The sequence below is a fragment of the Lactuca sativa genome, chromosome 2 (assembly GCF_002870075.4).
Source record: "Lactuca sativa cultivar Salinas chromosome 2, Lsat_Salinas_v11, whole genome shotgun sequence".
Taxonomy (NCBI): domain Eukaryota; kingdom Viridiplantae; phylum Streptophyta; class Magnoliopsida; order Asterales; family Asteraceae; genus Lactuca; species Lactuca sativa.
Window position 1 is genome coordinate 236,327,213 of NC_056624.2, and position 14,629 is coordinate 236,341,841.

The window sequence follows — 14,629 nt, forward strand, 5'->3', positions numbered from 1 at the left end:
ATATTGATATATATATATATATATATATATATATATATATATATATATATGACACAACGTTATATTGTAACTGTTATTGAACTCATTAAGTGTCACCCACTTATCCCTCTCAATGTTTAACTCTTACAGGTGATAAACATCTAGAATAGTAATATACTGTAAGAAGATGTAGAATAGTTAATATTATCACTTTTGTACTTAGTGTATAAATTCCTGGGAAGTTATGTAATATATAAAAAACTTTGTAAAAATCTTAATAGTTGGTTTGTATCCATACTTTTGTAAATTATATTATGAATATGCACGTAGCATGTTTGGAGTAATAATATTGTAAAATTTAGAGAAGGGGTTCTCACAATCATGGTATCAAAGTAGTAGTTTAAGCGAACTAAATTCCATGGATTGATATTTAGACTTAAACTATTGGAAGTTCAATATATGAACGGATTTATTGTAAGTAAATGGATACAAACCATAGGAAAGACTTATGTAAAGTTTTAGATAATGATAAATCCTAATATTCTAAAATACGATATTACTCCAAATATTCAGAAAAATGGCTGAGCAGGTGAGTAGCCATACACCAGATGTGGGTGGAGATCCTCAACCTGATGAAGTAAATACTCCGGTATCCCCTCGTGAGGAGTGAATTGTGGATAAACTTACTGGTGTTATTCGGCAGACTCTCGAAGAACACAAAAAGGATAGTGATAAAGGTAAAGAGAAAGCCACCAGAGAATATTAAAAAGGGGAGGCGAAACGTCCTTCATTCAAAACTTTGAAGAGTAATAGTGCTACAGAGTTTTCAGGTGTTCTTAATCCCATTTTTTTCTTACATGGATCCATAACACAGAAAAAGTATTTCGTATCTCTCGTGTGGTTAATGAAAACAAGGCCAATTATGCTTCTGCAATGCTCATCGGAGAAGCCTTGGTCTGGTGGGAAGCAACATTTGAAGCTCTCAACGAGTATGACCAGGATAATTTATCTTGGGAAATGGTCAAAACTCATTTTCTAGGAAAGTATTATTCTATAGACATGAGGAGAAGATTGGAGAATGAATTCCTCGAGCTTAAACAGGAAGGAATGAATGTGAATGATTATGAAACTCAATTCAATCAAAAAGCACGGTTTGCTGCAAAGTATATTCCAACTGAAGACGATAAAATTAAGTTATTCATGGATGGAATATGGTATGAAATCCGCAATTTCGTGGCTAATTGAGATGTTCTATCATTTGATAAAGCTGTTGAGTATGCCTGAAAGCATGAGCATGACTTAGAAATACGTGGTGCCACTCTTTCTGTTCGGAAGCATCCACGTGTTGATCGGACTATTCCTGTTTCATCTATTCCATCGGCTCAATCCAATCGATCTGATCCTGGAAAACAAGGGCAATCTCATAATACCTCTCGTGGTCGCGGTAGGTCACAATCTTTTTCTCTTCAGTCACCATCATGTCGAAATTGTGGAAAGAATCATCAGGGTGAATGCAAATTAGAAAAAAGGATCAATGATCTTTTATGTATGTGGAGAAATAGGCTACATGAAGCCCATTTTCCCGATGAAGAATGTTACTTGCTATGCTTGTGGTGTTACTGGCCACAGGAAGCGCTTCTGCCCTACTCTTACTAGTCAAATGGCGGGGAGTCAAGCTTCCGTTCAACAACCAAAGAGTACTCCAACTAAAAAGGAGGAGGTGACAAAAGCTAAAGGCCATGCATTCCAAATTACCATGGAGGAGGCACGTGAAGACCCCAATGTTGTAACTAGTACATTTCTCGTCAACTCTAGACCTGCTCACATTTTATTTGACTTTGGTGCCTCATATTCTTTTATGTTTGATGAATTTGCACGTTCTTTTCAAAATTTTTGCTATGCACTCGCTCAACCATTTCACGTAGATACAGTGGGAAGTGTATCATTACCTGCTGATAAAGTCTATAGAGATTGTGTCATAGAAATAGAAGGTTATAATTTTCTTGCTAACCTGATTCTTATCTCCTTGCCCAACTTTGATATTATTCTCGGCATGGATTGGTTGTCAAAGAACCGCACAAAACTCTTGTGCTATGAAAATATAGTACGCATTCCTATCGAAGGGAAGAATCCTATATATGTCTACGGTGAACAAAGACTTAAAATCTTAAAAATAATCTCTTTCTTAAAAGCTCGTAACTTTATATCGAAGGGGTGTTCTACCTATTTGGACTATACAGTTGATATCTTAAAAGAGGGGAAGAAAACTGTAAATGATGTTTCCATTGTTAACGAATATCATGATGTTTTCCCCGACGATTTTCCTGGACTTCCTCCGGACAGGCAAGTAGAATTCTGAATCGACCTTATGCCTGGTGCTGCTCCGATTGCAAAGACTCCTTATCATCTTGCATCAGCTGAGATGATGGAAATGATGATTCAAATGCAAGAATTACTTGACATAGGCTTTATCTGACCGAGTACCACTCCTTGGGGTGCTCCATTATTGTTTGTTAAGAAGAATGATGGATCGATGCGAATGTGTATTGATTATCGCGAGCTAAATAAGGTAACTATCAAGAACAAGTATCCACTACCTCGCATAGATGACTTGTTTGATCAACTTCAGGGTGTTAGCTATTTCTCAAAGATTGATTTGAGGCTTGGTTATCATCAGTTGAAAGTACACGAGCAGGATGTACCGAAGACTACTTTCTGTACTCATTATGGGCATTTCAAATTCCTTGTCATGCCATTCGGTTTGACAAATGCTCCTGCTATATTCATGGATATGATGAATCGGGTATGTCGTCCAATGCTCGATAAATCTATCATCGTATTCATTGATGATATTCTAATCTATTCCAAGTATGAAGCTTATCATGCCATTCATATTCGTGAAATATTAGTTCTTCGAAAGGAGAAATTATATGCTAAATTCTCAAAATGTGAATTTTGGCTTCGTCAAATTCAATTTCTCAGCCATGTGATTTCTGGTGACGGTATATCAGTAGATCCTACCAAAATTGAAGCCATTCAGAATTGGGAAGCGCCTCTTAATGCTTCTGAAATTCGTAGTTTCTTGGGTCTCACGGGGTATTACCCGAGATTCATTAAAGACTTTTCACGCATAGTTGTACCTCTCACAAGTCTTACACGAAAGGAAGTAAAGTTCGAATGGGGTGAAGCCCAAGAAAAAGCTTTCTCAACTTTAAAAGATCTTTTGACTCATGCTCCGATCTTATCACTCCCAGAAGGTGATAATGATTTTTCCGTGTATATCGATGCTTCAAGTTTGGGACTTGGTTGTTTATTGATGCAACGTGGTAGAGTAATATCCTATGCCTCAAGACAACTGAAAGAGTATGAAAAGAATTATCTCACCCATGACCTTGAACTCACTGCAATAGTATTTTCCCTAAAACTTTGGAGGCATTATCTTTTTGGTACAAAATGCCAATTGTTTACTAATCACAAAAGTCTCAAGTATATATTCAATTAGCAAACTTTGAATATGAGACAACAGCGAGCCATGGAGCTGATCAAAGACTATGACTGTGAAATCCTGTATCATCCTAGAAATGCCAATGCAGTTGCCGATGCACTTAGCAGGAAGGTTTATCATAATAGTGTGTGTTATGTTATAACGCACACTACCGTAAAGTTCACTATTCTTGATGAACTAGAAAAATGGCAAGTAGAGGCCTTAAAGCCAGAAAATGTGAAGAAGGAAGGGATGGTACATTATGTTGATATTTTACTTGATGATCCACGTAGATTGAAGGTATATAAGAATCGGCTATGGATTCCAAAGATTGGCAGATTAAGACAGAAGATTTTAGATGAAGCCATAAGTCTAAACTGTCAATACATCCTGGTACAAGTAAAATGTACTATGATGTACAGGCTGATTATTGGTGGCCTGGATTAAAGAGAGACATTAGAAGATACGTGAAGGAATGCTTAGTATGCTTACAAGTCAAAGCAGAACACCAAAATCCATATGGTAGTCAAGAAGGTATTAATGTCCCCATGTGGAAATGGGAGGAGCTGTCCATGGATTTTATTACCAAATTGTCAAAGACTGCGAGACAGAATGATAGCATTTGGGTAATTGTCGACCGACTAACTAAGAGTGCACATTTTCTTTCCATGAATGAAACAACTCCATTAGAGAAATACACATAAGTATACATGGATGAAATTATTGCGAGACATGGTGTGCCACTAAAGATTATTACCGATCGTGATACTCGCTTCACTTCTCATTTTTGGGCGAGTATGCAATGTGAATTGGGATCTCGAGTTGCTCTCAGACGGAGAGAATAATCCAAACCGTAGAAGATATGCTTCGTGCATGCATCGTGGAGTTCGGTGGTAACTGGGATAAGTACTTACCTCTTGTCGAATTTTCATATAATAATAGTTACCACACTTCAATCAAAATGCCACCATATGAAGCACTATATGGACGTAAATGTTGTACTCCATTATGTTGGTTCAATGTAGGACATAAAATCCTTGGAGGCCCTGAAATGATTCAAGACACCTCTGATAAGATTCAAATTGTACAAGAAAGAATGAAAGCGGCCCAGGATCGACAAAAGTCCTATGCAGAAAAGAGGAGACGACCCATAGAATTCCAGGTGGGTGATTTCGTAATGCTGAAGGTATCCCCATGGAAAGGCATTATGCGATTTGGAAAGAAAGGAAAACTAAGTCCTAGATTTGTTGTTAATTTCAAAATCATCCAGAGAATTGGTAAACAAGCATACCGCTTGGAATTGCTTGAAGATTTGACAGGTATTCATGATGTGTTTCATGTGAGTTATCTGTGTAAAATTTTGAGCATATATGATGAAACAGTCTCGTTATCCGAGGTGAAACTGGATAATAAATTAAGATATGTAGAAGAACCTGAAGAGATCGTAAACGAAAGAACGGTTAATCTATATAATAAATAAGTGGAGTTGGTGCTTGTCAAGTGGAAACACCATCGAGGCCCAAATTATACTTGGGAAAATAAGAATGAGATAAGAGCGAAATATCCCCATTTGTTTAAATCGTTGTAATTTCGGGGATGAAATCCTCAAAAGGAGGAGGTATTTGTAACATGCACGTTTATAACAATGTATAATTATCGTGTTTTGTAAGCTTGATAGCTTAAAAGTGAATATTATTGAATATTATATGATTTTGAGTGTTGAGTTCTAACAAGATAGTTTTATGAGACTTGAATTAAAACTATGTTTAGAATCATTCGAAAAATATTGGAAGTCTTATGAGATTCCGATTAAAAGTCAACTATTGAAATTAACAAAAATATAAAGTTGGAAATAATTAAAAATGATGTTATTGAAAGTTGTAGATTATCTCGCTAGAAACATTTAAGCGAAAACCTCATCGAAATCCGAGTTATAACGAAGAAGTTATGAATTTTTAACAGAATTTTCCTGTCTCGGCCTGTTAAAAATAGAATATTAAAACTGAAGTCAAAATTAGCCAACGAAATCTAAACGAAATTTGTAGAGTATAATCTCACATACGTGTGGATATAAAGAACGTAAAAAATGGAGCTCGTACGCGAAAGATATGAAAATTTGAATTTTATGGCACAAATTACGAGGCTGGACCGGAGAAGTACGCCCAACGTACTGCGAAGACACGTATCAGCCACCTAGCGCCTTCGCATGACGGACGCGTGTCCTAACTGTGCCACGTCCGAAGCTCGGATACCCATCAGAAGACACGTAGCTACGCGCAACGTACGAAGGTTCGCTGTGTATACCGAAGTACACCCAGCGTAGTCAGGTGGTTAGGACCCCTATAAAAGGGATGCGAGGTTTCCGATTTTTTTTTACAATTTTTAACTCACTTTCACCCTCTACTTCCTTTCAAGCTACCCTAACACCCCTCGAAGCATAGGGAACTACCCCAACACCCGAAGCAAGTCCCGGCGCACCGAAAACCCCGAGAAAATAATATTTTCATTTGAAACTCTGCCACACAAAGCCCGGTTTTCAACTAAAATCCCCGGTTTTGTCAAAGAAAGTCATTTTTAGAAATGAAGTGGTGCCTAAATTATCATTTTATCATTCGGTTATTTCACAGTGAGTTCAATATAGGGACAATTATATGTTATGTGTTATATGTTCAATGTGTTTTCCTGTATTATTTTGTATTTATAGCGTTGATCATGTAGAGCATGTCTTGTATCACTTTTGGTATTGGTTTTGAGCCTTTGGCCATGTAGAGCATGTCTCGTATTATTCTGGAATTGGATTTATGCCTTTCGCATGTAGAGCATGTCTCGTATCACTTCTGGTATTGGCTTTGTGCCTTTGGCCATGTAGAGCATGACTCGTATCATATTTGGTATTGGCATTGGGCTAGGTAGGGCCGAAAGCCTATATATTCTAGCAAAAATGATAATCATAAATTGTTTATTTTCTATGCCACTTGGGCTGAACTCTTATTGATGTATATCATATTGAAATTGTTGTATCTCATTGATTGTAAATCTTTGAATCAAATTATTGGTTGATATGGAAAGCCTGTCATATGATACACATTTGCATTTGTTGTTCTTTGTCCCTCTTTGCTCCTATATATATATATATATATATATATATATATATATATATATATATATATATATATATATATATATATATATATATATATATATATATATATATATATGACATCGTGTTATACTGTAAGTGTTGTTGAACACACTAAGCGTCACCCACTTATCCCTCTCAATGTTTAACTATTGTAGGTGATAAACATCCAAAATAGTAATATATTGTAAGAAGATGTAGAATAGTTAATATTATCACTTTTGTACTTAGTGTATAAATTCCTGGGAAGTTATGTAATATATAATTTTTTTTGTAAAAATCTTAATAGTTGGTTTGTATCCAGACTTTTGTAAATTATATTATGAATATGCACGTAAAATGTTTGGAGTAATAATATTGTAAAATTTAAAGAAGGGGTTCTCACAATTGCATATTTTTTGGGCTATGAAATGCATCCAACAAAGACTACAATAATTAATAAACTAACAAGAACTTCATCATTTTAATGTTTATAAGAAATTTCAAATTGTATATCTAATGTTATATAACTTAGCATATCCGTCTCATCAACTTATTTTCCGCCCCCCCCCCCCCCCCCTTTTTTTTTCCGGTAACACACATTTATCGGTTTCTTTGCTGACATGGACGCTTAGTCATTAATTTAGATGATGTGATGGAATCAAGTTTTACGGTAAACAGAACATTATATAACTCATCATATCCATCTCACACGTTTATTTAATACCGGTAAATATGTGTTACTCTGAGAAAAGGGAGAAATCATCATTGTTACCAGTAACTCATGTTTTTTGTAAATAAATTTTAGTTTGAGACTTATTCGTAAATTAAGATAAAATAATGATATTTTAATGGAGATTTCTCCAACACATTTAAATCGTAATTTTTACCGGTTGTTCATATTTTTTTCATAAAACAAAATTTAGTTTGTGGCTTATTCGTAAATTATGATAAAATAATAGGACTGTAATTGAGATTTCTCTATAAATAATAAGTGACAAGTATTTTGTGATCATTGATACTTTTTATTTTGTAATTCATTGACCGAAATTATGTCGTCACAATGTGTGGATTTGAAAAACGAATAATACTTAACGGCCATAATTTTTGGTCAGTTAATCTCCGATGCAGTAGCAACTAGTTTTGGTTATTAAGCCTCAAAAAAGTAACCACTATTGATAGTCATTAATATTTGTCATGAAATTAAATAGTAATAATAAATTTTTTCTATGATTTAGTGACCGCTTAGTAACAACCATCGTAGATTTTATCACTAAATTTGCATTGCTACCAAAATTCGATGACGACATAATATACGGTGACTAATGATGTTGTTAGTGACCATATTTTTGGATGTCACTAAATATTGGTCACTAGCAAATACTTTTCTTGTAATGACGATGTTATATGTAGGCTATTTGGCGAAAAGGGTAGGGATTAAGTTAGGAACGGTGTGGCGGCCTTAAAACAAAGAATAAAACCAGATCAACTTATGACTCAGTTGATTTATATTTGATAAACATTACAAATTTATGGGGGTCAGATACATGTATATCGTAAGGTTGTGTAAACTGCAACAATCAGAAGAATCAAAAATTCATGAGCTAAATCAAACACACGGCTTTACTATAAATAATACCCATATAAACGCGATACATGTCAATGCTAACTCTATATGTGGTCTTCGACCACCTGAGGTTTCATAAGCGTCAGCATGAGGTGGAGTTGATGTAGGAGCTTGACTAACAGGTGCCAACAATGGGGCAGTAGCTGGAATTGGAGAGCCAACTCTAGGGCATGTGATTTCAGGTTTCTTAATGTCGATACTAAGCACATCATCAATTCCATGGCACCGCACCGAGTACCCATGTGTGCATATATTAGGACTAATGATTCTAACATTCCCAAGAAACAAACCCCGTCTGCCACTATTAGAGACCTTAAGCATCAAGTCGGGGTTTGATGTAGGTAGTGTGCTGTTTGTGGGCAAATGAATAAGGTGATCGAAAAGCAAAGGGGAGGGAATCGAATGGTTGAGCAAGAGATCTACGACACTGTTTTGTGGTATCTTTGTTCTGGAGAGTGATCTATCACTTGGCATCAAGAAAGTAATATTTCCTTGGAACAGACTAGGAGGAACCATGTTTATAAGCATGACAAAGGTGAAGTAATTTGCTCTTTCCATCTCTTGGATAGCCACAACGATGTCATTGTTTACTGAAGGACTGGCAAACACTGATGAGATGATGAGTGAGAAAGCCATGATAAGAGTCGAGAGACAAAGTTTCACGTAAGTATCCATGGCTACGTGGTATTTGCTGCTAATTCTTGAAATAATTGGTGTTTGATGTTGCTAAGGTTAATTAGCTTGAACATGCATTCTTGATGGGTTAACTACCATTTAATTTCCATGCTTCTTGCATGGCTTCAAGAATCCTTTAAATTTGCAGGAATTTAAACCTACTTATCTCATGTTCTTATAATATCCGTGGTTGACTGGCTTTTTTTTTAGCAAGGCATAGCTAAAGGTTGTGTTATGATTTTAGCCCACCATATTTTCAGGATTAAGTATGTTTTCGAGTTCTCGGCATAAATCATATAGATGGTAGATGGAATCAACAACGTGAACAAAAATTGGAGCATATAAGGACATCCATAAACTCTATAAATTTTAATCTGTTACCTCATCGGCATTCTATTTTTCATAAAACCTTACCGTAAATTTACCGTTTATTCCTACAATATGCTGTTTTACAAGCTCATAAAAAAATTAACAAGTTTGTTTTTCTCATTTAACACTTGAATAGCAATTGAAATGAAAAACTGAAATTGAATAATCCACCTGAGCCGAATAAGGATTGGATTATTTTTGTTTTTTGAGCAATTCGGTTTAATTAACCGAATAATAGTAACCTTCTTATTGGATTCACTTAAATTGATTTTTCCTTTATTTGGGTTAACCGGAGAATCTAAATATATAAGACACTATATTAACTAGTAAAAAAGTTTGTGCTACGCCACATGTTTGAATAAAGTGTGGTTATAATAAATAATAAAACCAATCATGTACGTAAGTAGATAGGAGCCTTAATATTCATCTGTTCACAATAATAATCCAACAATATACATAGTTCTTATTCAATAAAGGGAAAATGAACTTTGAGGGTAATAAAGTATTCGTCTTGTATTCATTAGGTCCCTTATCTTTTTTTTTTGTCTTTATTATACCATTGAACTTATAATCCCTGCTCACCAAAGCCACCGCGACCGGTTATCACCCGTTTTACCGGTTACCACATTTAATTAGAAATGACATGTCTTATTACGTGGAATTAGAACACATTTAATTACCGTTTCTCTTTCACCCCTTTGTCCTTACAGTTAGGGTTCGTTTTAATTGAGGGAAGAAAAAGTTCAATCGAAACATACGGTTAGGAAATTGAAGAGAACTGGTGAATGCGAGTGTTATAGTGAAGAAGATGGCCTCCGATTCCAAACAAAGTAAGTATTTAACAGTTTATATACATTATAATGGTTTATTCGTACCAAAACCATTAGTGTACTTGAACGTTGTTGTTGTTTCAATCTGTGATGTCGATTTTGGTGCAATGGATTTCAAAGACTTTAACTTGTTCATTGCAAAGTTGATTGAAGGCAGTTGTGATAATGTATATTATTGCACTAGAAATGAACCGTTGGCAGAGGGTATTAGGAGAATTAGGAATGATTCTCTAACCCTATGGAATTGAAAATTTGTTTGACTAACTATGCATTGAAGAATGGGTACAACCTTTATTTTGAGAAAAATGATAGTCAGAGGTTATTAGTGAGATGTTGTAAAGAGAACAAGAACCCCTCCTGCCTTTTAGACTATGGGCTTCCTGGATGAGCAGTGAAAGGTCTTTCCAGATTAAGTCATTAGTTGATGAACATAACTGTTCAAGAGTCTTCAAACTTGGTTCCATTGTAACATATAAATGGATTGGAAAGCATTTTAAGAATCAACTTGTGAAGAACCCTAAAATGAGCATAAGGAAAATGAAGGCCAAAGTGAGTACAAAGTTTAACTTGATTGTTAGTGTCACTCAATGTAGAAATGCTAGGAGATATGCTTTGGATGAGATAGAGGGTAGTTTGATAGAACATTATGGTAAAGTATGGAGTTATGGAGAAGAAATAATGAGGACAAATCCTGGTTCAACAGTAAAGATAGATGTGAATGTCATGCCTGATTCCACAACCTACTTTTCTAAAATGTATGTTTGTTTTAAGGGTGTGAAGGATGGTTGGATTGCAGCATGTAGGAGGGTAATAGGGGTAGATGGTTGTTTTTTAAAGGGTATATGTAGAGGCCAACTGTTAGCAACTATGGGTAGGGATGCAAACAACCACATCTTCCCTATTGCATGGGCTGTGGTGGAAGTTGAAAATAAGGAAACATGGAAGTGGTTTCTTGACCTCCTTCTGGATGACATTGAAATGGGAATTGGTCATGGATTGACCCTCATATCAGACCAACACAAGGTATATTTCTGTTTTGTTTTGTTTAAGTTGAATGTTTTTGTTATGTCATCTATTTCATGCTTTCTTTCAGGGATTAATAGAGGCTGTCAAAGAAAGGGTTCCAGCAGCAGAGCATAGACAATGTGCTAGGCACATCTATGCTAACTTCAAGAAAAGATTCAAAGGTGAACAATATAGGAAGTTGTTTTGGGCAGCAGCTGCTAGTACTACTCAACCTAAATTTGAGGCAGAAATGAATTCCATAAAAAAAATTGACCCTTTGGCTTATGAACACCTCATGGAAAGGGACCCTAAAAGTTGGTGCAAGGCATTCTTTGAAGTGGACAGGGCTTGTGATGCTTATGAGAATGGCATATCAGAAAGTTTCAACTCTGTTATTGATCTTGCTAGGAAAAGGCCACTCATCACCATGTTGGAAGAGATAAGGATTTATGCAATGGAGAGGATGTATAAAATGTTGCAAGAGGGACAAAGTTGGGGGAATTTAAAAATATGTCCATCTATAAGGTTGAAGATATCAAAGCTAAAGAAACAGCAAAGGTATGATATAACTTCTATTTTATAAATATTATATGTCTCATCTATAAGATTAATAGAACTTCTTATTTTTTTGCGCAGATTTTGGGGTGTTATACCATCTGGGATACAACAATATGAAGTTAGGATTGGAAATGATGGATATGTTGTGGACCTTAACAACAACACATGTGGATGTAGATCTTGGCAAGTATCAGGTATCCCATGTGTGCATGCAGTGGCAGCCATTTCATACCTCAACAGGAATGCAGAGGATTATGTAGCAGCATGGTTCCATACAGCCATGTTCTTGACTTGTTACAACCATACCATTAACCCACTTAATGGTAGTTCCATGTGGCCTGAAGCTCCCTACATGAAGCCATTGCCTCCTCAAAAAAGAAGGTTACCAGGAAGGCCAACCCTTAAAAGGAAAAAAGATCAATCTGAGATGAAAAGCAAGGGGAAAACAAGGCATACTATCTCCAAAGCAGGTTCAGTTAATAGATGCACTATTTGTAGAGAAAGGGGCCACAATAGATCAACATGTCCTACTAGACCAGCAGATGTAGCATCCACTTCAAGGCCAAAAAACAAGAAACCTAAAAAATGTAAAAAAGAGAAAGGTATGCTATTAAAACAATATAATTTAAATGGAACATCCAACTCATTAACTACATATTTGTATAGCAGGTAAAGTGGAACCAGTTTAAGTGGATCCAGTTCAAGTACCATCTCCACAGGTTGATCCAGTTCAAGCAGATCCAGTGGATCCAATTCAAGTACTAGCTCCACATGTTGAACCAGTTCAAGAAGATCCAGTGGATCCACTTCAAGTACCAGCTCCACATGTTGAACCAGTTCAAGCAGATCCAGTGGATCCAGTTGATGTACCAGCTCCACATGTTGAACCAGTTCAAGTAGATGATTCACATCCAAATGTTGATGTCCCTGCTCAACCAGTTGCAACTAGGCAGAGGATACGAAAATACTCAGAAAGAATTACCAAGATAGGGTTGAGGAGGAAGGTTTTGAAGAAAGAAGGAAGCACTGGACACAACCCAATGGTGTTGGAATGATTTTATTTGGAAAGACAAACTTTTAGTCTTGTAATTATGTAATTGGGAAAACTTTAAGAATCATGTCACATGGTACATCTTTTGACATATTAGGACAACTGTGGGCACAGCTTTTGTAATAGTGCACATGCTGATGGAATATTACAACTTTATCTTTTATCTATATGCTTTAGTGTACGGTTATTTGCATATAGATTGTTTAATCTTATATTATCTATCATAAATCAAGTAAATTTAGTATTAATACATTAAGCAATGTTTGATGTTGTTGTTGTTGTTAATCTGGACCATTTTACCCTTGGATCACATCAACACATTAACAATTGATTACTGCCAAATTTAATCTGGACCATTTTACCCTTGGATCACATCAAGACATTAACAATTGATTAATGCCAAGATTTAGTCTTAATACATTAAGAAATGTTTGATGTATCCAATGTGGTTAATCTGGACCATTTTACCCTTGGATCACATCAACACAATAACAATTGATTACTGCCAAATTTAATCTGGACCATTTTACGCTTGGATCACATCAAGACATTAACAATTGATTAATGCCAAGATTTAGTCTTAATACATTAAGAAATGTTTGATGTATCCAATGTGGTTAATCTGGACCATTTTACCCTTGGATCACATCAACACAATAACAATTGATTACTACCAAATTTAATCTGAACCATTTTACCCATGCATCATGTCCAATTCATTAACCTTTTAAACACATTAATACTTCTTGGAAAGCACTCAAAACATCAAACTATCATTAATCAAAAAGATTTAGTCATAATACATCAAACAAATTACAACATTAAGGATTACATTTAGTCTTTGAATACAGCTAAACTAAGGGTTAAATTAAGGGCTAAACTACTTCTTAAACACAAACAACAGAAACAACATAATCATCACAACTTTATGAGTAAATAGCTTCCATTTGAGTTTTTCAAACTCTTGTCTAACAACCAAATTTTCTTGTTCCATCTTCATCTTACATATGCTGATCTCGTTTTCCAATATAGAAACTTTGAGGGTTAAATTGCACGGTTCTTTTTTGTCCTTCCCAGAATTGACTTCATTTTCAGGGGTTTCAGGCTCCAACCATTCCCAGAACTTGCATTTTGGTCCTTCATTCTTGAAAAAAGTAACAAATTGGTTAAAGAAAGGAGATTAAACGAAAAGTAAAAAACAATTGCTTTACCATGGAGTTAGGGCACAATCTGATTTTTTTTCCTGGATTGTCTTTAGTTCGTGAAGTTCGTACACGAGATGGTAATCCACAGTAACAAGGATTTTCAGGTTGAAATTCAGCATTTCGTTTGGAAGAAATAGAAGAAGAAGAAGAAGAAGACATGTCGATCTAGGGCAAGAACGGGCAAGAACGATGCAGTACTGCAACTTTGCAATTAATAAGCCCAGTTTATGGCACATAATGTCACGTAATATCTACATAAGTAGTAACCTACAACAACCGGTATCAAGGGTTTTGGTGAGCAGGATTATTAAGTTCAGTGGTATAATAAAGACAAAAAAAAAAGATAAGGGACCAAATGAGTACTTATAGAACACTTTATTACCCTCAAAGGTCATTTTCCCTTCAATAAAACACAAACTACAAAAAATGACCCTAGGACCTAGCTGAATCCTATACTAAATCTCCATACTTTTCCATCAACTACAACATAATAAAAAAATAGTGATAATTGAATATTATTTTGGTTTTTTACCTTTACATGAGAAGTATTCAAGCCATTTTCACATAGGAATGAAATGAAGAAATCTTGAATCATGTTATTCCTATAACTGCAATGTTTAAATTATTGATTTACCCATCAATATTTGATTTAATTCTTGCATGTTTCATGATTGGAGGGATGCACCTAGTAAGTTAAATTACGACTGTTAAACCAACTAACAAACCCA

At 35.4% G+C, this 14,629-nt stretch overlaps 2 protein-coding genes across 2 annotated transcripts; one reads left to right on the plus strand and one right to left on the minus strand.

Annotated features, from left to right (window-relative positions):
* Positions 1-8,190: 8,190 nt before the first annotated feature.
* On the minus strand, positions 8,191-8,883 carry LOC111920616 (FAS1 domain-containing protein SELMODRAFT_448915). The gene has a single exon (XM_023916193.3). The coding sequence runs from the start codon at positions 8,881-8,883 to the stop codon at positions 8,191-8,193; it is 693 nt and encodes a 230-aa protein (XP_023771961.3).
* A 1,583-nt stretch (positions 8,884-10,466) lies between these two features.
* LOC111920312 (uncharacterized) lies at positions 10,467-12,700 on the plus strand. Its single transcript, XM_052769112.1, has 4 exons — positions 10,467-11,105; positions 11,176-11,645; positions 11,724-12,247; positions 12,336-12,700. Exons 1-4 carry the CDS (start codon positions 10,467-10,469, stop codon positions 12,698-12,700), a joined length of 1,998 nt encoding a protein of 665 aa, XP_052625072.1.
* The last annotated feature ends 1,929 nt before the right edge of the window (positions 12,701-14,629 follow it).